Source organism: Nomascus leucogenys, chromosome 12 (genome assembly GCF_006542625.1).
Source record: "Nomascus leucogenys isolate Asia chromosome 12, Asia_NLE_v1, whole genome shotgun sequence".
NCBI classification, from domain to species: domain Eukaryota; kingdom Metazoa; phylum Chordata; class Mammalia; order Primates; family Hylobatidae; genus Nomascus; species Nomascus leucogenys.
Genome location: NC_044392.1, coordinates 54,114,223 through 54,134,273, shown reverse-complemented (window position 1 = coordinate 54,134,273; position 20,051 = coordinate 54,114,223). Strand labels below are relative to the sequence as shown.

Below are 20,051 nucleotides of genomic sequence, written 5' to 3'. Positions count from 1 at the left end.
GTTTTTAAAATTGAAGTCATCACATCTGACTCAATGAGTTTCAGAGTTTTATGGACAGTTGGAGCTATGAGACCTGTGGCGACTAGTGATATTTTGAAATCATTACAGCACAGTTGGGGCAGGAGCCAGATTGCAAGGAATAACAGAAGATGATGATGAAAAAGCAGGATCTTCTTAGATGGCAGCTGCTTGTTTCACGAATTGCATGAAAGGAGGAAAAAAGTATATTAGTTACAAGGGACATTAAGTAGAATCCTTAAGCTGGGATAGGGCATATAAACCTCCAGATTAATTCCTTATAAATTCTTACATATGGTCACTGATATCATATTTCTTTCATCCATCTATTCATTCATTCACCACGTATACGCATGCCAGGCATTCTGGTCACTTCTCCCCTTTACTTCAGTGTGGGCTAAGTGCCAGAGCAGCCCCTTAGCAGTCATTACTAGTGTAGCAATAACAGGACTTAGGCTAAGGACACCTGGAATAATAAATCACCATCTTTTCTTCCCTTAATTTTAGCTAACATTTATTTCCTTCCATCCCATGGGAAGGTTGCAGGCCTAGTGTCAGTGATTCCAGCCATGTGTTCTGAGTGCTTTGAGATGTTAATGCTGTACATTTCAAGAACCATTTTTAAACAATGTGGTGTTTTTTTTTTTTTTTGTACTAACAGGTAGAGTGGAACCCCCAGCTGTTAGAGGTCCCACCCCAAACTCAGTTTGATTACACAGTCACCAATCTAGCTGGTGGTCCGAAACCATATTCTCCTTATGACTCTCAATACCATGAGACCACCCTGAAGGTGAGCAGTGCTTCCTTGCTCTGGGGAGCCCCACTGCAAAGGTTGGGTGGTTTTCTCTGGGCTGAGTTCAGCAGGCTGTCCAGTGTTTTCATTCTTCTTTCTCTTTCTCCCCTACTTTAGGGGGGCATGTTTGCTGGGCAGCTGACCAAGGTGGGCATGCAGCAGATGTTTGCCTTGGGAGAGAGACTGAGGAAGAACTATGTGGAAGACATTCCCTTTCTTTCACCAACCTTCAACCCACAGGAGGTCTTGTGAGTCACTTGAAAAGGGATGTTGCACTTAATTTAAGGTCTTGAGCATGAGGATACCTGTCCTGACTCCCCAAGATGGTTCCCACTCTCACCCAAGGTAGTTTGGGGGACAACTTGTCATGCTGCATCCCCTTATGTCACAGGATCTGGTGAACAGGTCGTTCCTGGAGGTCACATTCGTTGCACTTCGAGTCTCTCAGGGGCTGACATCCCACAGAAAAGTAAAGCATTCTTCCTAGTTCCATAGCTCTCCTTATGTACTCTCGAAAGACCCCGGAGCCTAAGTGGAATAAAATAGAGTGTATATAATTAAATATTCCTTTTATGAGTGTCACTATTTTCTCATTTTTTTCAGTATTCGTTCCACTAACATTTTTCGGAATCTGGAGTCCACCCGTTGTTTGCTGGCTGGGCTTTTCCAGTGTCAGAAAGAAGGTTCGTATTTGGGGTCCCAGTCAGTCCCTGTCCCTGAGGGGCTCTTGCTTCTCACTTCCAAAGCCCCTATCTCTTTCTTGGTGCCTGTTCCCTTGATTTTTTTTTCTCCTGCATGTGTGACTTCCAGTGTGTACCTAGTCCAGTGGGTCTTTCCCTGTCTGGCCTTTTGGTGCCCCTGCCAGCCTGACCTCCACAGCAGCAGCAGTGCAGCAGCTGCTCTGATCTGCCTCTGGCTCCTGGCTTCTCCCCTCAAGCTTCCACACAAGCTGCACAAGGCAGTCCTAACCATGTTTTGTGAACAATCGAGGGGGCTTTTTGTTTAGGTGAGACATTGCTGGAAAGGAAGGACACTGGGACCCAACACTGCTGCTACCGCCCTAATCTTGGTGACAATCCACAGGATGAACACTGTTCTGTCTAGCCTTTCCTAGTTGAGAAAGTCCATCGAGTTTGGGTTTTGATACATTCAGCCCCTGAATGGTTGCAGTCAGTGGTTCCCAACCTTTTCATCCCCAAGGACTGCATTAATTATTTTCCCTCGTGGATCCCATGTGTTGAGAGCCTTTGGCCATCACATGAAGCTGCATTTTGTCATTTGTAATTGGCTCAAATTCACATTTAATCACTGGTCTGAGTTTCAGATCATCATGACCTTACTAAAAAGGTGCCATAAAGCAAAGGTTCTTGTTACTTTGTTTAGCTTTTTGGCAGTATCTCAAATAGAAACAAAATTTCCATCACATTTTTTAAGAAATATGTAAAATAATAGAACCTTCAGGAAAGAGGAATCTGGTCTTGCCCCCAACTGGGTTGGATACTGCTGCTAGTTCTGGCTGTAGTTGGCTGCTGCACACAAACAGTACGTGTCTAGGTCACATAAAGCAGGATGGGCTGCCCCTTACTTCTTGGGAGGCCTTAAGTTTAGGAATGATCCACAGCACCTGACCTTCTGAAAGCTCTCAACTGCTCAGCTTCTAAAAGGCAAAGATCTTCTCAGAAACATCAGAAGTGGTACTGAGAAGGAAAGATATTTATTGGTGGCAACATTCTCTTTAGGCAGGTCCCAGACTGGGAATGTCCCAGATTTCCATCAGGGAAGGAAAACACTAGCCTCAGGTGCAGGCGTCTGCGTAGCAGCTCCCTGCACTGGACCCACAGGTGTTGGGACTCCAGTTTGGCTTCTTTCCTAGCTACTTCCATGCCTTTCCTATATGAAGGGACTTGAATAAAGAATCCCAGAAGGGGCCGGGCGCAGTGGCTCACACTTGTAATCCCAGCACTTTGGGAGGCTGAGGCAGGTGGATCATGAGATCAGGAGTTCAAGACCAGCCTGGCCAAGATGGTGAAACCCCGTCTCTACTAAAAATACAAAAATTAGCCAGGCATGGTGGTGGGCACCTGTAATCCCAGTTATTCAGGAGGCTGAGGCAGGAGAATCGTTTGAACTCGGGAGGCGGAGGTTGCAGTGAACCGAGATTGCACCACTGCACTCCAGCCTGGGTGACAGAGAAAGACTCCATCTCAAAAAAAAAAAAGAATCCCAGAAGGTGGCACTGTTGATGGAAATGGTGCAACTTTGGGATATTGCTTTAGGAGTAAAATCCTAGAAAAATCCCAGAGGTTACGTATAGGCTACAGAGAATCAGGCTGTGGGGAAAGCTGGAGTTTGTTGGTCTGCCCACTGGCCAAGTCATTTGCTCAATGTACATTTGTCTACGCAAGTGTGCCTTATTTATCATAAACTGTGGGTCCAAAATCCAGACACCAATATCAAACTCCAGATGGAAATATTAGAGGTTTATAATATTATTAGTGTTATATATTATAAGTTTAAGTCATAGTTATTCTAACACATAAAGGACTTAGTACAGTCATTCCACAGTATCCAAAAGGGATTGATTCCAGGACAACCCTCTCCCCTGGCAGATACCAAAATCTACAGATGCTCAAGTCCCTTTTATACAATGGCATAGCTGTGCATATAACCTATGCTCATCCTCGCATGTACTTCAAATCATCTTTAGATGACATAATACCTAATACAACGTAAATGCTGTGTATTATCCTGTACTATGTTCCAATTTATTTTTATTGTGTTATTTTGTATTGTTCTTTTTTACTCAAATATTGTTAATCCATAGATTGATTGAATCCACAGATGTAGAACCCAAGGACATGGAGGACCAATTGTATGCAGCAAACTTTGTTCTAAGAACTTCGCATGTATTAACTTGTTTAATTCTTGTAGTAACCCTATGAGGTAGGTGTCATTATCCCCTTCTACAGATAAGAGAACCAAGACACAGAAAGGCTCAATGACTTGCCCAGGGACACAAAACTGATAAATGGTGGAATTAGGATTCAAACTCCGGCAGTCTTGGTTCAGAATCCTACTCTTTCCTTTTATGCTCAACTGTTTATTTGAGAATATGTATATCTGGAGGCGGCATCAGATCATTTGGTTTGTCCTTTTCACAACACATCTTGCAGAACCCCAGGATTCTTCAGAGGGGTCTCAGGAAGCACAGAAAAGGAGGGGATGGGACATGCAAGTGGACTATGCTTTTGATCTCCACCTTGCAGCCATCAGCACCTCTTCTTTTATTATTATACTTTACATAATAGTCGTAGGTTGGAGGAGGTTCTGTGGCTGATACAGTCCCACCCCTTCGATTTACAGATGAACCCCAGAGAACAGTAGTGACTTCCCAGGGCGACTGCTGGTTAGTTCTGGACTGAAGACTAAACTCATGACTTTCAGTGTGGTTTCTTCTTCTGTCCAGACCAATGATGTGTGTGTGAATTCTGATATTCTAGTAAAATTATAGGCTATTTTTAAAGCCCTTAGTTCTGACTATCAATAATTTGGGAATAAATACCCTTTTGGGACTTTGATTCAGCTGATCACTCTGTAGACGGACCTCAGTGAATCCCAAATTCTGCTGGGGAGCTCCTTCTTTTGCCATCAGGCTTGAGCGGTGTGGACAAAGAACCTACCACACAGAGACAGCACTTGCCATCTCTGGCACAGAGCAAAGCATGGGAAGGTGTTAGGACACTTTCTTTGGGCATTGACAGGAGGAGCTCTGGACAGCAGAGATGTATGAGAAACATTGTTTGTAGTTTCTTTGGTTAGACCAGCAATTCATCTAAAAGCCTGGCTTTTTATTTTGGGCAAGGCTATGGGGTCTCTGAGAGGATCTGTGGCCTTGTGTCCACTTTTCTCAGTTTGTTATGTGATAAGTCACCATAGTGGCCTGTAGGATCAGGCTTCAGGAAGCAACTTAGTTCTGATAACGCTATTTTTTCATTAGAATGCCCAAATGCTGGTAGTGCTTTACAGCAGGGATTTTTTGGAAGGCGTCAGGGAGTTGCCAGTCTGCTTCAGGTCTATTACCTGCTCTAGTCTATTTGTGGCCCAATAGGAGGGCTTGTGCTAGACAGAACAAGGCTGCTGCCACTTACTTTTTTCATTGCTCAGATTATAGGAGAGCCCCCTTTGGCAGGGCCAGGGCATGTTAAAGGCATTTTCTGTCCTTAAGGAGTAACCTTGATGATCTGCCTCTCAGAGCAGATCTCTGCTCCATCTCTGTAGACAAAGAGAAGGGGGTGGAGATGCTGGGAAGAACAAGCTGAAGCCTCTGCCTGCCTGTGCTTCCTACCTTTCTTCCAGGACCCATCATCATCCACACTGATGAAGCAGATTCAGAAGTCTTGTATCCCAACTACCAAAGCTGCTGGAGCCTGAGGCAGAGAACCAGGTAACTGCCCCTGGGTTCTTGTTCACCAGTTGGGGACAACCTTTTACCACCTTTGCTGGCAGAACTCTGTCTGTACTGAGGGCCTGCCCAGGCTTACCCTACTGGCGAATAATGGATGGGAAGGTTTAAATTACACTTAAGTGTGACATCAGCTGTCTAGGAAGCGAAGAAGTCTTGTTCACAGTGACAGACCCACGGTGAAGGTCAGGAATTCTGGGAAGAGCCGCACACCGGGCTAGCGAGATGATACATACAGCCACGAGTGGGCCTTTGCCATTTCCAAAGTATGATCCTTCTGACAACCCCGGGCTCTCAGGTGGGGCAAATGAGAAAACCAACAGGTTAAATAAAAGATGATTGAGACTGTCTTTAACCTGCAAATCCAGGTGTACAAGCCCAACAAGACACAGACTTTTCTTCTCTTAGCAATATGTTTCTATGTAGGATAGATCAGTTTGGGCTGATGACACTTTTCAGGTATCTCTAGGCTGCACTAAGACTATATGGTATTTATTCCGTAAAGAAAAGAAAATGCTGTTTTCAGACAGATCTGGGCCATACTTGCATCATTTTTAATATAATGCAAATGCTAGAGTGAGATTTGGAAAATTCATCCTGTTATCCTAACCCTGGTACTTGCTAACTTATGTTATAAGTCATTTGACCTTTTAGAGCCTTAGTTTATTCATCTATAAAATTGGGATAATACCAGCTAACCCCATTGGGTTGTGTGGATTAAATGATATCCCAAATGATAACCCAAGTGTGAAGCACACTTTGTAAACTGTTAATCACTATAGAATGTAAGGCATTACTTTTTATTTTTTGTCAGAGGCCGGAGGCAGACTGCCTCTTTACAGCCAGGAATCTCAGAGGATTTGAAGAAGGTGAAGGATGGGATGGGCATTGACAGTAGTGATAAAGTGGACTTCTTCATCCTCCTGGACAACGTGGCTGCCGAGCAGGTGAGTCCTGGGGTTGGGGATAATAGTCCTGGGATAATAGCCTTGGTGGGCTGGCTTCTGAGTTAGAATGGATGTGGGGACTGAGGGACAGGGAGCAATCGAGGAAGACTCCTTACCCAGGTAGGAACACAGACACTGAACTCTAGACCAGAGCTTTTTGAGGCATGTTCCCCAGAACACCCAATATGCAGTGTGTGTTTGGGCAGGCAGGGGCAATGGGTAGGGAGGGATGAGTAGGGTCTAAAAATTTTGGAATCCCTATTTATTGTATCACTTCTTGAGAGTACTATATGTACATCAGCATATTAAAAAAATCTGAGATGCCCTTCGTAAAGAAAGCTGGTTAATCTTTAAATCTGTTTTCCTTAAGCTTATTTAGCCATAGGATCTTTTTTTTTCTGTAATAAATACATAAAGAAGACTAACAATAGGAAAAGTTTCTCTATATTTTAAAGTTGGACATCCAAAGTTATATAGGATCCTCCCTCCTTCTCTTGTGAAAATAAAATGACAGTGTACCCTAAAGGCAGAAATGCACCTTGCTTTTATGTGTAAAACAGGTTTAAGGTTAGAAGGCAAGAGTTCATATCATGTATTTGTATGGCATATTTTTTAGACGTCATTTTGGGAAAATGAAGGTCAAGTAGGAATTTATGAATTCCTTGCTTTGTATTTTATTCATCTTTATTTTTTTTAAGTTAAAAAATACAGGCCAGGCACGGCGGCTCATGCCTGTAATCCCAGCACTTTGGGAGGCTGAAGTGGGAGGATCACAAGGTCAGGAGTTCGAGACCAGCCTGGCCAATATGGAGAAACCCTGTCTCTACTAAAAATACAAAATTTAGCCGGGCATGGTGGTGCATGTCTGTAGTCCCAGCCACTCAGGAGGCTGAGGCAGAATACTTGCTTGAACCTGGGAGGCAGGGGTTGCAGTGAGCCGAGATCACGCCACTGCATTCCAACCTGGGTGACAGGGCAAGACTCCATCTCAAAAAAAAAAAAAAAACAAAAAACAGAAAAACAGGCCGGGTGCGGTGGCTCACGCCTGTAATCTCAGCACTTTGGGAGGCCAAGGAGAGCAGATCACGAGGTCAGAAGATCGAGACCATCCTGGCTAACACGGTGAAACCCCGTCTTTACTAAAAATACAAAAAAATTAGCCAGGCGTGGTGGCAGGCACCTGTGGTCCCAGCTACTCAGGAGGCTGAGACAGGAGAATGGCGTGAATCTGGGAGGCGGAGCTTGCAGTGAGCCGAGATTGTGCCACTGCACTCCAGCCTGGGCGACAGAGCGAGACTCCATCTCAAAAAAAAAAAAACAAAAAAACAACAAAAATGCTTTTCATTTTGGAGTGGATGGGGAGTCATCAGAAAGGGAAGAAGCCCTTTTTTTTTTTTTCCTGGCCTTCAGATATCTAGTAATAGCTTTGGAAGAGCTTTAGAGACATAGCTTCTTGAACTGTTAACAGACGTAGCTGTTCTTGAGCCCATCTTCCCTTCCCCAGGAGAAGATGGGCTCCTGCAGGTTCCATGGAAGCTGATCAGCTGCCAGAATCAGTAGGTGAGAAGCATTTTTTCTAAAACTACATGTGGCCCTTTCAGGCACACAGCCTCCCAAGCTGCCCCATGCTGAAGAGATTTGCACGGATGATTGAACAGAGAGCTGTGGACACATCCTTGTACATACTGCCCAAGGAAGACAGGTGAGGCACCTCTCACTGCTGGCATGAAGTCACGCTTGGTCAGACATCCAAGTAAATGGGGAAGAGGAGTTCATCAGGCCCACTCACACCTGGAAGCTGATGTCTCCCTGTGTAAGGAGGCTGAACCCCACTCTGCCCGCCTGCCAGTAGGCCCTAGGTCCTCACACTTCTGCAGCTGGGACTGACCTAGTGCTTCTGTTCCCTGTTATGCAGAACCAGGAGCCACCACTCTGGTGACTTTATCACTTGCCTTTTCCTTTTGCTTTAAGGTTTAAAGGATTTGGGTGGGGGGAGCTGAAGAAAGAATATTCATTTCTGTCTTTAGTCATCATGTTACAATTTGCAAATCATTTTCACATTCTCACCGTGAGGTGAGAGAGATACCTTTCTCCCTGGCTTTATAGATAAAGAAACTGAGGCTGGGAGATATTGCCTACCTGGTCTAGGCCCAGCTAGCAAGTGATGGAGCCAGAACTTGGACCCAGATCCACTGACTGCCTATTCTGTGTTTTCGCTATATTACTAGCAGTTAGGGTTCTGTTTCTAGGTCTGTTTCCCAACTACCAGAATGGAAAGTTTTTCTCTTACCAAATTTCGGAAGACACCTTTTTTTCTGATTGGTTGAGAGCATTCAGCTTGCCCTAAAAATAGGTGACTTGATAGAGGAGGGGAGGTAGGAAGTAGTCTGGGGAAAGATGAGTAGGGGGGAAAGGCATCTAACAGTTCAAGAATTTGCACGGTTGGGTGCCCAAGGATAAGAGCCCCTGACTGCATTCCTTCCACTCAGAGTCAGTATGTCCACTTTTGTGCAAGCCTAGGGCATCTAGAAGGTTCCTGCCAAGCCACACAGCTTGCTGCCACTCCCTGGGACTTGCCAGCTTCCCTTTTCTGTTTGTGAAGGGGCACCACCGTACCTAAGTTGTTACTTACTTCCCTCTCGCTTATCAGCACACACACACATATTTAGTAAATATTTTAAGCTGTCAGGATCATGCAATTTCTGTTACAACTACTCATCTCTGCCCTTGTAACATGAAGCAACCAACAACAATATGCAAACAAATGGACATGGCTGTGTGCCAGTAAAATTTATTTACCAAAACTGGTCAGATTTGGCCTATGGTGTAGTTTGCTTTATTCTGGTGTAAATCATTTTAAACAGGACATTGTCTATTCCATTCCAATTAGCCCTGGTTTTGTAAAACTAACATTTTTTCAAGGACAAATGGTTACAATTCACAAGGCCCTGCAACTTGGCTTTGCCTATATACATTCTTCTGAAAAGTGTATGTTGCATACAGTGTTGGTTGCCTGCTCTTCATCCATTGCTGCAACATTCCTTGACTTATAAAGATGGTCATTTAGCCAATCACCACGAATAAGGATTTGTCTAAGCCAATCATGGCAAACTTGTTTTCATTTGTCAGTGACTGGGTTCTGGGAATTCTAGGAGGGATATTTTTTTCTCTTTGATGAAAAGTAAGAAGCACAAAAACAAGGAGAAGGCCAGTCCCTGAAGGCTCCATGGAAGCTGATCAGCTGCTAGGATGAGTAGATGAGAAACATTTCTTTCTTCTATAGTAAGTGGACTTTGTTCACTACCGTGAGTGAACGTGCTTTAAGCTGCAGTAGTCACCTGTGGTCGTGATGTGACAGGCCTGAGAATGAAAGTGGAGCCACAGAGCCAAGCCTGGGAGCACGACCACTGAACTTCTTCTGTAAAATAAATAAGACATAAATAAGAAATGTCCTTATGGCCCAAACTCCAAAAGAAGGAAGGCTGGCACATAGGAAACAAAATTTAGGATGTTCTTGTTCCTTCTGATTATTTTTCTAAGGGCCTTCTAGAATTCCTGGAAATTATTACCCCTTCTTCTTCCCAGCTTTGTCAGCTTTGTTCTTTGATTCCCCAAGGCCTAGTTGGTCACGGCTTATCCAGGTTACCACTCTCCTGCTCCCTCAGCCCCTCCCATCTCAGTTGTGTTCACAACAGGTCTGTGTGCTGATGCCTGTGTTGTTGGGAGTCTTTATTCGCAGAGGACCCCAAGACCAGACTCAGTGCCATTTATCTCCTTCTGGCCCGTTGCTAGCCCTTATGCATTACTTGCCTTTTTCTCAGCTCTGTCTGATTGGACTCATGAGGTCCTGGGGGCAGAATCAGTCTGTGTCCCCTGAATGCTGAGCGCCCTCTAGGTGCTTAAATGTTGTTCACTTTTCACAGGGAAAGTCTTCAGATGGCGGTAGGCCCATTCCTCCACATCCTGGAGAGCAACCTGCTGAGAGCCACGGACTCTGCCACTGCCCCCGACAAGATCAGGTACCTGGCACAGCAACTCTGCTTTGTGCAGCTAAGGGCCGTGGGAACTTCTGGCTATAGGGAGGGAACCCAAATCTTAGTGAGGTAAGAACCAGGCTGTCAGTGACCAAAGGTAGATGTTTAACAGGCCCCAAGTTTCAAAGAGGTTCACAATCTTTTAACCTTTCTTTCTGCTGCACCCCTCCTACTACGTTTTGAAATTTTTATTTTTGCTTTCTCTCTCTTTTTTTTTTATTAATTGAAGATATGTCAAACAGTAGCCAATTATGATGTCACACTGATTTGATATGATAATAGTCCAAAACAAAGATAATTGCTTAATGGATTGTGTAGTTTGAACCACTTTCATGAGTGTAAAGAAGGTATGATATCCATAAGGCATTTAAAAATGTTGGAAGTGACAGGGTGCAGCGGCTCACGCCTGTAATCCCAGCACTTTGGGAGGCCAAGGCGAGTGGATCACGAGGTCAGAAGATTGAAAACATCCTGGCCAACATGGTGAAAACCTGCTCTACCAAAAATACAAAAATTATCTGGGCATAGTGGCACGCACCTTTAGTCTCAGCTACTCAGGAGGTTGAGTCAGGAGAGTTGCTTGAACCCGGGAGGCGGAGGTTGCAGTTAGCCAAGATCACACCACTGCACTCCAGCCTGGGGACAGAGCGAGTCTCTGTCTCAAAAAAAAAAAAAATGTTGGAAGTGGCTCATGAGCCTCCATTGCCACTTTTGGAGCCTTGAATCCAAGGTTGGGACTACGGCTGTGGAATATTATGTGTCCTAGGCACTTGCTAAGTGCGTTCTGCAGAAAAACAGCTTCACTGTTGCCCAAGAACTCATCAGATTCTCAGGCTCCAGCCTGATCTACTGAATCAGCATCTGCAGTTTAACAAGATCCCCAGGTGACTGATATTCACCTGAATTTTGGAGAAGCACTGTTGTGCTATTACAGCTAGAAACTCACGATGGCGTAAGAGGAATAGGGGACAGTGAGTTGAAACAGGAACTTTGGGCCAAGATTTGTAATAGCAAATCCTGTGATTGCCATTTCCTGTCCTTCACAGTACCTGCAATGATAGTACATTTTTTCTGGCTTTTGCCACCTTGCCACCTTCTGCCTTGGATCTTTAGAACATCACAGGATCCAATGCTAGTCTTCTAGGATGGGGGTCCATAAATAAAATCCTTGGCCTTTCCTAAGAGATGGATACTGGTGTCAGGCAGATGTAGATTAAAATGGCATTCTTATTACAGATTAAAGCCATTTGGAGAATGTGCTGAGGGCCAAATGGGCTTATGAATATTATTTTGAAATAAACTTAATACCCCAAAACTTCAAGCTTCTCCAACAAGGAGCCCTACTAAACTCATCCCATGGCTGTGAGTAGGAAGGGCATTCATGTAGGCTGGCAGGACCTAAAGAGAGAAGAGAGGTAGGGCCTAAGCCACACATGCTCAGTTTCTTTTTTGAAACTCACCAGGGAGGAGTGAGTAGGTGGCAAGGAGGAGGCCAGGAGAGTTTCTCCGGCGGGGACCCTCCTCATGAAGATACGGGGAGTGGGAACAAGGGTTCTTGCCATGATCTACTGCAAAGGACTTTTATACCAGGCTCAGCTGATTTCTAGATGTCACCTGGTTTCTGAGGCAAGTGTGTCTTACATAAAGGAGGCAGGCCACATCCTGACCTTCAGAGTCCTGAGGTAGAGAATTGTGGAGAGCTGTTTCCTCTTGCAGAAAGCTGTATCTCTATGCGGCTCATGATGTGACCTTCATACCGCTCTTAATGACCCTGGGGATTTTTGACCACAAATGGCCACCGTTTGCCGTTGACCTGACCATGGAACTCTACCAGCACCTGGAATCTAAGGAGTGGTTTGTGCAGCTCTATTACCACGGGAAGGTAATACCCCTGAGGTGGGGTTGGGTGGTGGTGAGGCACCCTCCTGCAAAACCCACCCACCTGAGTTAGCACCAAGTCTCCCTCCTCAGGCCCAGTGGAGTCTCCCTTGGCACAGTCAGCTGTCTGAATCCTATAGGGGAACTCCTGGCTATGACCCAGGGGTCAGGCAGAACTTGACAGATGGTGGCAGGATGGGGCTTGGGCCTTATCCCAGTTCTGTTACAGACTCCTTCTAGGAACAGGGTCCCCCTCGTCTTCTCCTGAGTGTCCCTGTCAGGATATAGCCTCCTGGCTGTGAGACCTGTTTTGGAGATTGTTGATGGTATCTTTGGGAGGTGATGTGTGCTCCTGTTAGCACCCGTGGTGTCGGCTGCTTCCTCAGGGCTGGGGTCCAGGGCAGAGGCCAGAGCACGCCCCAGGGATGAGCCTGTTGGTTCTCCCAGCTCAGGGATGTAACTCGACTGTTTCTTCCCAGTCAATTCAACACTTTTTGAGTGACTTTTACAAGCAGAGCATAGTGCTTTTATTCTGGAAGCTCACTGGGTAGTGGGGCCTTCCTATCTGTAATATGTATGCACATGTATACCACATGGATCAGAGACTCTCAGATCTCTGGGCTTAGCTGGAAATAGCAGAAGGACAGGATCCTCGGTGGACCTGCTGAGTTATGTTTCTTCTGCAGGAGCAGGTGCCGAGAGGTTGCCCTGATGGGCTCTGCCCGCTGGACATGTTCTTGAATGCCATGTCAGTTTATACCTTAAGCCCAGAAAAATACTACGCACTCTGCTCTCAAACTCAGGTGATGGAAGTTGGAAATGGAGAGTAACTGATTTATACAAGCAGGATGTGTTGATTTTAAAATAAAGTGCCTTTATACAATGCCTCCTGCTTTGTGTGTTTGGGAAGAGGAGAGAGCAAGGGGTAATGTACTTTAATATAAGGTAAGGATATTTCCTTTCTGTGAGTTTACTAAGATTTCTTCCTGAAAGGAAAAGGGGTATAATATTGAGACCAAAAGGATATTTCTCTATTTTGTGAGTTGGTTTCTAAGGTTAGAAGCATCTGTGTGTGACATGGGCTGGGGACATCATGACCCTGTAGAATTGTGTTGGTTTTGGACTTTAGTTCTTTTCTCCTATATTAATTTCACATGTATTGAGCTACCTACTAAGTAGTGATCATTATAAAGGTGAAAACATTCTGCCCTCAAGTTGTCGCAGTCCAGTGGGAGAGGCAGCTGAGTAAATCAGTGATACAGTGCTGTATGTTTTATGCTGTAATAGGTATTTGAGGGGCTTTTTGGGTATAGAGAAGAAACTTCCTTCTCATGTGGCAGGGGATGTGGGGAACAGTCAAGGAAGGTTTCTGAGAAAGTCCTGGCCTGATCTCAGTAGAGAAAGGTGGGTAGGAGTTAACCAGGAAAGCAAGAAGGAAAGCGTGTTGCGTTTAGGTAAAGGATAGGCTTCAAGGTCAGGGAACGTTGCTGGGTGGTAAGATGGAACCCTGATGTGGAGACTCAGCAGGAAGAAGCAGGAAGGACACTGGGCCCCTGGTGGTTTTAGTTCCAGAAACAAATGTGGGCCCCAGGGCTCTGCAATGGCAAGGCTGGAACTACTCAACATAAGAGCTCCACCTTTAACTGTGCCCCCTAAGAGTACCTGATGATCCCCCATCTCCTTGTCAATGTTCCCGTTCTTCTCCAGAATCTATTTCAACCCTTCTCTGATTTCAAACCACCAGTCCCTTTACCTCTCAGAGAAAACAGCAACCACAAAAGCCTCTCCACTTCCTACTATCTTAATATTGACAACTTCCAGATCAGGGAGCTGAGATATCTCAAGCTCAGGTTTCTCTTCTGAGCTTCAGACACTTTTATCCACTTGGATTTCACTGGCACAAAACTTTGCATGTTAGAATCAAACCCCCCTCCTCCCAGACCTGCTTCTCCCACACACTTCCCTATCTGAATGAAAGACACCTCCACTATCCACCCAGTTGCCAAATCAGAAATCTGTCTTTGTTTTCTTTGTCTCACATTTTCCTGTGTCTAATCAGTTAAGTTTTATCAATACTACCTGTTTATTTCTTTAATCTATTCACATATCTCTATCCTCAATCTTCAGTATCCCCTTCCCATCCTCAGTCCGCTGGTTGCTGTATTTCTTATTTTACTAAGAATCTAAAAGAGATCAGAAGAAAACTTTGATATCTCCCAATACCCAACCACCAAATCTGCTAACCCAGTTGCATTGGTGCTTTTATAGCCTCCCTCTTACTAAGAATGAACCAACCCTATTCCTATCCAAGCCCAACCCTCTAGCTTTACATTGACTCCTAGTATCTTTTTTCTGGATTGTCAATTTTTTTTCCTGACCAGTTATTCTATTAGCAATACAAATATGCTGTAAAATCTCCTGTCTTAAACTTTTTTCTCTGCATCTTTGAACTGCTGTTCTCTTTTCCTTCTCCCCTTTATAGCAGAACTCCTCAAAAGAGTTGCTACCTCTGATTCTTCCCTTCCAGTTCTCTCATGAACCAGCTACAATTAAGTATTCACCCCCACCACTCCATGGAAACTGCTCTTGTCAAAATCATCAATAGCCTTTGTGTGGTAAATCCAATAGCCAGTTTTCATTCTTCTTACTAAGCTTCTCATCAGTATTCCTTGACTATTTCCTTCACTGGCTTCGACAAATGCTTTCTTGGTTTTCCTCCAGTTTCTCGACTTTGTTGCTGCTGAATCTACCTTTTTCTAATCTGTAAGTGTTGGGGTGTCCCAGGGCTTACTCCTTGGACCTTTTTTTCACTTTTTCCCCTACACTCACCCACTAGGGGATCTCAAGAATTTCCAGTTTGAGGCTGGGCATGGTGGCTCACGCTTGTAATCCCAGCACTTTGGGAGGCCAAGGCAGGCAGATCACCTAAGGCCAGGAGTTCGAGACCAGCCTGGCCAACATGGCAAAACCCTGTGTCCACTAAACCTGTCTCTACTAAAAATACAAAAATTATTACATTTTTATAAAATTATTATATTTATGGAGTACAATGTGATGTAATCCTAGCTACTCGGAAGGCTGTATATTTGTGTGTCTATTTATGGAGTACAATGTGCTTATAATTCCAGCTACTTGGGAGGCTGAGGCAGGAGAATCACTTCAACCTAGGAGGCGGAGGTTGTGGTGAGCCAAGATCGCGCCATTGCACTCCAGCCCGGGCAACAAGAGCGAAATAACATCTAAAAAAAAAAAGAATTTCCAGTTTTAAATATTTACACAATGTCTCCTAAATTTATACCTTCAACCTAGACCTTTCCGTGTGAATTCTAGTCTCATTTCCAACAGTCTAATCAATGTCTCTATGTGGATGTTTAAGATATACAACAGGTATCAAACTTCCCATTGTCCACAATAAACTCTCAATTTCTGTGCCTTTTCAAACTTACTCCTTCCACAGGCTTTCCCATCTAGGTAAATGGCACCACCATTCACCCTGTTGCTTTGGCCAAGAACTTTAGAACTGCCCTTGACTCCCCTCTTTTTCTCATATCCTACCTCTACTACATCAGCAACTCCTGTTGTATCTCTCTTCAAACTATATCCAGAATTGACCATGTCCCAAGACCTCCATTGCTACTGTCTTAGTCCCAGTGTCATCTTTTACCTGGATTATTGCAAAGGCCTCATAACTAGTCTTCCTGTTTCTGCCCTTCCCATCTCTGCCCATCTATTCTCAACACAGTGTTGCTTTTAAAACAAAGTCAGATCATGCCACTCTTATGCTCTAAATTCCCCATTGGTTTCTCATCTCAAACTAAGGGCCAGTCATAATGCCCTCGCGGTCCTATGACATCTCACTGCACCCCAGCCATACTAGCCATCTTACCATTCTTCTGCTTTTTTTGTAATAAAAACTTTTTACTTTCTTTTTAGTTGACAGATAATAATTGTGTATATTTATGGAGTACAATGTGATGTTTTGATATATGTATGCATGAGGGAATGATTAAATCAAGCTAATTAACATATCCATCACTTCATCTACTCATCACTTTCTTGTGGTGAAAATGTTTAAGATATACTCTTTAGTAGTTTTCAGGGGTACAGTCGCTGTGGTTTGAGTGCTTTTGCCTTCTCTAAATTTTATGTTGACACTTAGTGCCCAGTACAATGTTACTGGGAGGTGGAGCCTAATGGGGATGTTTAATGGATTAATGCCATTATAAAAAGGGCTTGCAGGAATGGCTTCCTTCTCTTTTGCTTTTCTGCCATATGATGACAAAGTGTTCCTCCTCTCTGGAGGATGCAGCAACAGGCACCATCTTTGAAGCAGAGAGACCAGGCCCTAACCTGCTGGTGCCTTGATCTTGGACTTCTCAGCTTCCAGAACTGTGAGAGAATAAATTTCTGTTCATTACAAATTACCTCATCAGTGGTATTCTGTTATAGCAACACAAAATGGACTAAGACAACAGTATACTGTTATGAACTATGGTCACCATGCTGTGCCCTAGATCACAAAGATTTATTTCTCCTGTTTAACTGAAACTTTGTACCTTTTGACTAACATCTCCCTTTTTCCCATCATCCCATCCCATTCTTACTATCCTTGAAGATGGAGTATGCCAAGTAGCCCTGAGCCATGTCCTCACCTCGGGGTGAGCACAAGTTGTTCCTGTGCCTGGAATGCTCTCCTAGACATTTGCGTGGCTGGCTCCGTCTCTCCATTCAGATCTCAGCTCACTGTCATCTCAGAGAGGCCCTCCTTGCCCTCCTTCTACCTCCTGCCTTAGGTACACTCTGCCACCTTCTGTCATGGGCTGAATTGTGTCCCCCCTAAATCCATATGTTGAGATCTTAACCCCTAGTACAGTAAGTCCTCACTTGATGCTATCAATAGGCTCTTGGAAATGCCGACTTTCAGTGAAAGGACATATAGCAGGTCCTTGAATAACATTGTGTTTTGTTCAACATCGTTGCCTTGTAACACTGATGAGCAAAACAGTTGGTTCTCTAATATGTTGTTTTACTTAAAGCTACAGTTTCCAATAACCTATCAATGATGTTGAGGACTGAATGTACCTCAGGTGTAATGTATTTGGAGATAGGGCCTTTTAAGAGGTAAAGTAAATGTGGTCATATGGGTGGGCTGTAATCCAATATGACTGGAATCCTTATAAGAAGAGGAAATGAGGACACAGACACAGAGGGAAGATGACTATCTACAATCCAAGGAGAGAGGCTTCAGAAGAAACCAATGCTGCTGACACCATGATCTTGGACTTCTAGCCTCTAGCACTGTGAGGAAATAAATTTCTGTTGTTTAAGCCACCTAGTCTGTGACACTTTGCTATGGCAGGCCCTAGCAAATGAATACACTTTGTCCTGTCTTTCCCCTGCCCTCCGATATTTATCAGTGCTGGATATTACATATTTGTGTATCTATATGCTTATTTCCCTGACTAAAATGGAAGCTCCATGAAGGCAGATTTGCTCTTGTTCACTGATGTGTCCCCAGCACCTGGAATAGTGCCTAGTGCATGCCAGTGCTCAGACACTTGGACATTTGAATGACACATCCCCTCTGTCACTTCTCTCTGGGGCCCAAGGCCACCCTCCTAGGTTACCACAGTGGCTTCCTAATGGGCCATACCCTCACTTGCTTTCCATCACCTCCTGAGACCTGGCCCCTGCCTACCTCTCCAGCTTCACCCCTCACATATCTCCCTAGCCAGACCTATAGTATGTTTTAAAAAAAAAGGAAATCGCACTTCTCTGGCCTCTTTACCTTGGCACACATTTTTCCATCACCTGATCCCTGACACACACTCCCTTTTCCTGTCTAATCCAATTATCTCTAGGCCTCCCGTGTTTCTGTTTGTCCTTCAATAGAAGGTTGTTTGTCTTGTCTTTTATTGTATTTCTAGAACCAAGTACAGAGACTGTACAAAGTGGACCTCAGCAAAGATTTACTGAATGAATAAATGAGTTCAGAACGCTAAGACTTAACTCTTTTCTGTTGGCACCCAGGTGGCTTCTATGCACTCTCCTTCCACTCACCACTAGAGGGAAGCATGGAGTAAAGGACAACACCAAGGCTTTCGCTGGGTTCAAATGCTGACAGCGTATTTATTTCTTTGCAACCCTTGGAGGGGTGTTTCTGAGCCTGTTTTTCCTCTTATGTAAAAATGGGCATAATGATACGTACTAATTAGGGTTGTTGTGAGAATTAATTAAGGAAACGTATAAGTGCCTTCAAGTATTCTTATTTTCCCTTTTCTCTTTCATCTCACTTCCCACGAGATTCTTAACTGTGGTAGGTTTCGCAAGCCAAGGGAGCCTTTGGGGATGCTCCTCTGCAGGCAGCGCCCCGTCTCCGCCTGCCCTTCCTGGGGCACTGTGCCTGTGTGTGCAGGAGATTTGTACAGAACCCTGGCTCCCTCACTCACCAGTTGTGTGACTGTGGGCATGTCACTTAATTTCTCTGAGCTTCCATTTTCCCAACTATAAAGCGGGGAAGTTAATGTTTATCTAGCTGATGATTTGTCCTGAGGATGGAAAATAGGGTGTGAAAAGCTCTGCATAAATTCCTAACCTGTCCCTGCGTTGACTCCTTTCTCTAAGAGGCCTCAGGTTGCTGTTGAGGTTTAAAGAATTCCCACAGGAGGCTCTCACCCGTGTATGGCAAAGTGAAAGGCTTCCCAGGACGGAGGAGAGCCAGGCTTGCCAGGGAAGGCCGACTTCATCTGCGGCTCCCCTGATAGCTCCTCCCGAGGGCCTCGTGGCTTATCTTACAGAGCTCTTGGCTCTGGCAGTCCCTGGGATGAAGGACTGTCATTAGACAAGACCCTCCACTGCCGTGTGCCTATTCCCCTGTAACAGTTAGTTCCACGTGGATCGTTGAAAACTACAGCAAGGGGACAGAAACCCTGAAGGGCCCAACTGAAGAGGGAGGAGGAGAGAGTTCCCGTCCCACCCTCCTCTAGTCCTCAAAGCACCAGGACCTGGCGTGCTGACCTGTTTATTTTCATTGTAGGAAACTCAGGTCTTTGTCAGTGGCACCTGGCACCCCTTTTCCTCAGCTGGAATCCTCTAGGGCACCGCCATCTACCTGCAGAGGAGGCTGGGCGGGCTGTGGGGGGAGGGGTGGGCTAAGGGCACCTACCCTGTCTACTACATGCCAGGAAGGGATCATTCTCCAGCTTTGGGCTAGAGCGTGTCCTGGGGCTGCTAGGCAGCGATGAGTCTCTTCTGCTGGGTGGGGAATTCCCCGGGGAGACGGCTGTGTGCTCTGTTCAGACCCTGCCCTCTAGTGGCCAATGGGACTTCGCAGCCCGGCCCCTCCCAGTCCACCCTGCCAGCCTCGAAAAACCTGACCCCTGTCTAAGGCTGGCTGCAGAGAACTGAAAAACACTTTCCCCAGTAAAAAGCTGGTCTTCTCAGGATTCCGCTCTCCATTTGGCCTTTAAATAAAATGTACCTTTTCCTGAAGAAATTGGGAGGGGGGCAGTGGCCCACAGTCACCATGTCTGAGAACTCAAGAGACCACTGATCTTGGAGTCATGTGCTCTGAATTCAAGTCCTGCTCTGTACCTACTACCTGTGTGACTTTGGGCAAGTCCATTAACTTCCTGTTGATAAGCCTGTATATCTTTATTTGTGCAATGGGATTCTAATATAGCATCTCCCTCATGGAATTATCTTAGGAATCACGTAGATTAGGTATGGAAAGCACTTCCTAATGTGAAAAGTTACACAAATATAAGCCATTGCTCCTGCTATGCCAGAGGATCCTCTTTGTGGCTCCTCCAGAGCATTCCTCAGGGCTGTGGGCAGTGGGTGCCTGGACCTACATGGATTGCCCCTGGGTGGCAAGATCTTGGTGGCTGAAGACTAGGCTGTTTTTAGGGGTGTTTAAG

The 20,051-nt window shown here is 45.0% G+C and overlaps 1 protein-coding gene and 1 pseudogene across 3 annotated transcripts in view; both read left to right on the top strand.

The window, feature by feature from the left end:
• Nucleotides 1-20,051, top strand: part of LOC100585076 — a 1,278,821-nt pseudogene that overhangs the window by 712,906 nt on the left and 545,864 nt on the right. The gene's annotated exons all lie outside the window — the stretch shown is intronic.
• The window catches only part of ACP6 (acid phosphatase 6, lysophosphatidic), a 41,095-nt gene that overhangs the window by 10,071 nt on the left and 10,973 nt on the right, over nt 1-20,051 (top strand). The window contains exons 2-10 of one of the 2 annotated variants that reach the window (XM_003273219.3): nt 680-808; nt 929-1,059; nt 1,415-1,494; nt 5,168-5,255; nt 6,088-6,220; nt 7,822-7,922; nt 10,144-10,239; nt 11,971-12,136; nt 12,819-13,019. In XM_003273219.3, the coding sequence (XP_003273267.1) occupies nt 680-808; nt 929-1,059; nt 1,415-1,494; nt 5,168-5,255; nt 6,088-6,220; nt 7,822-7,922; nt 10,144-10,239; nt 11,971-12,136; nt 12,819-12,962 (1,068 nt within the window). In that variant the 3' untranslated portion in view covers nt 12,963-13,019. Of the gene's footprint in view, nt 1-679; nt 809-928; nt 1,060-1,414; nt 1,495-5,167; nt 5,256-6,087; nt 6,221-7,821; nt 7,923-10,143; nt 10,240-11,970; nt 12,137-12,818; nt 13,020-20,051 lie in introns of those variants that run through there. The other variant, XM_030824741.1, reaches the window with a different exon arrangement.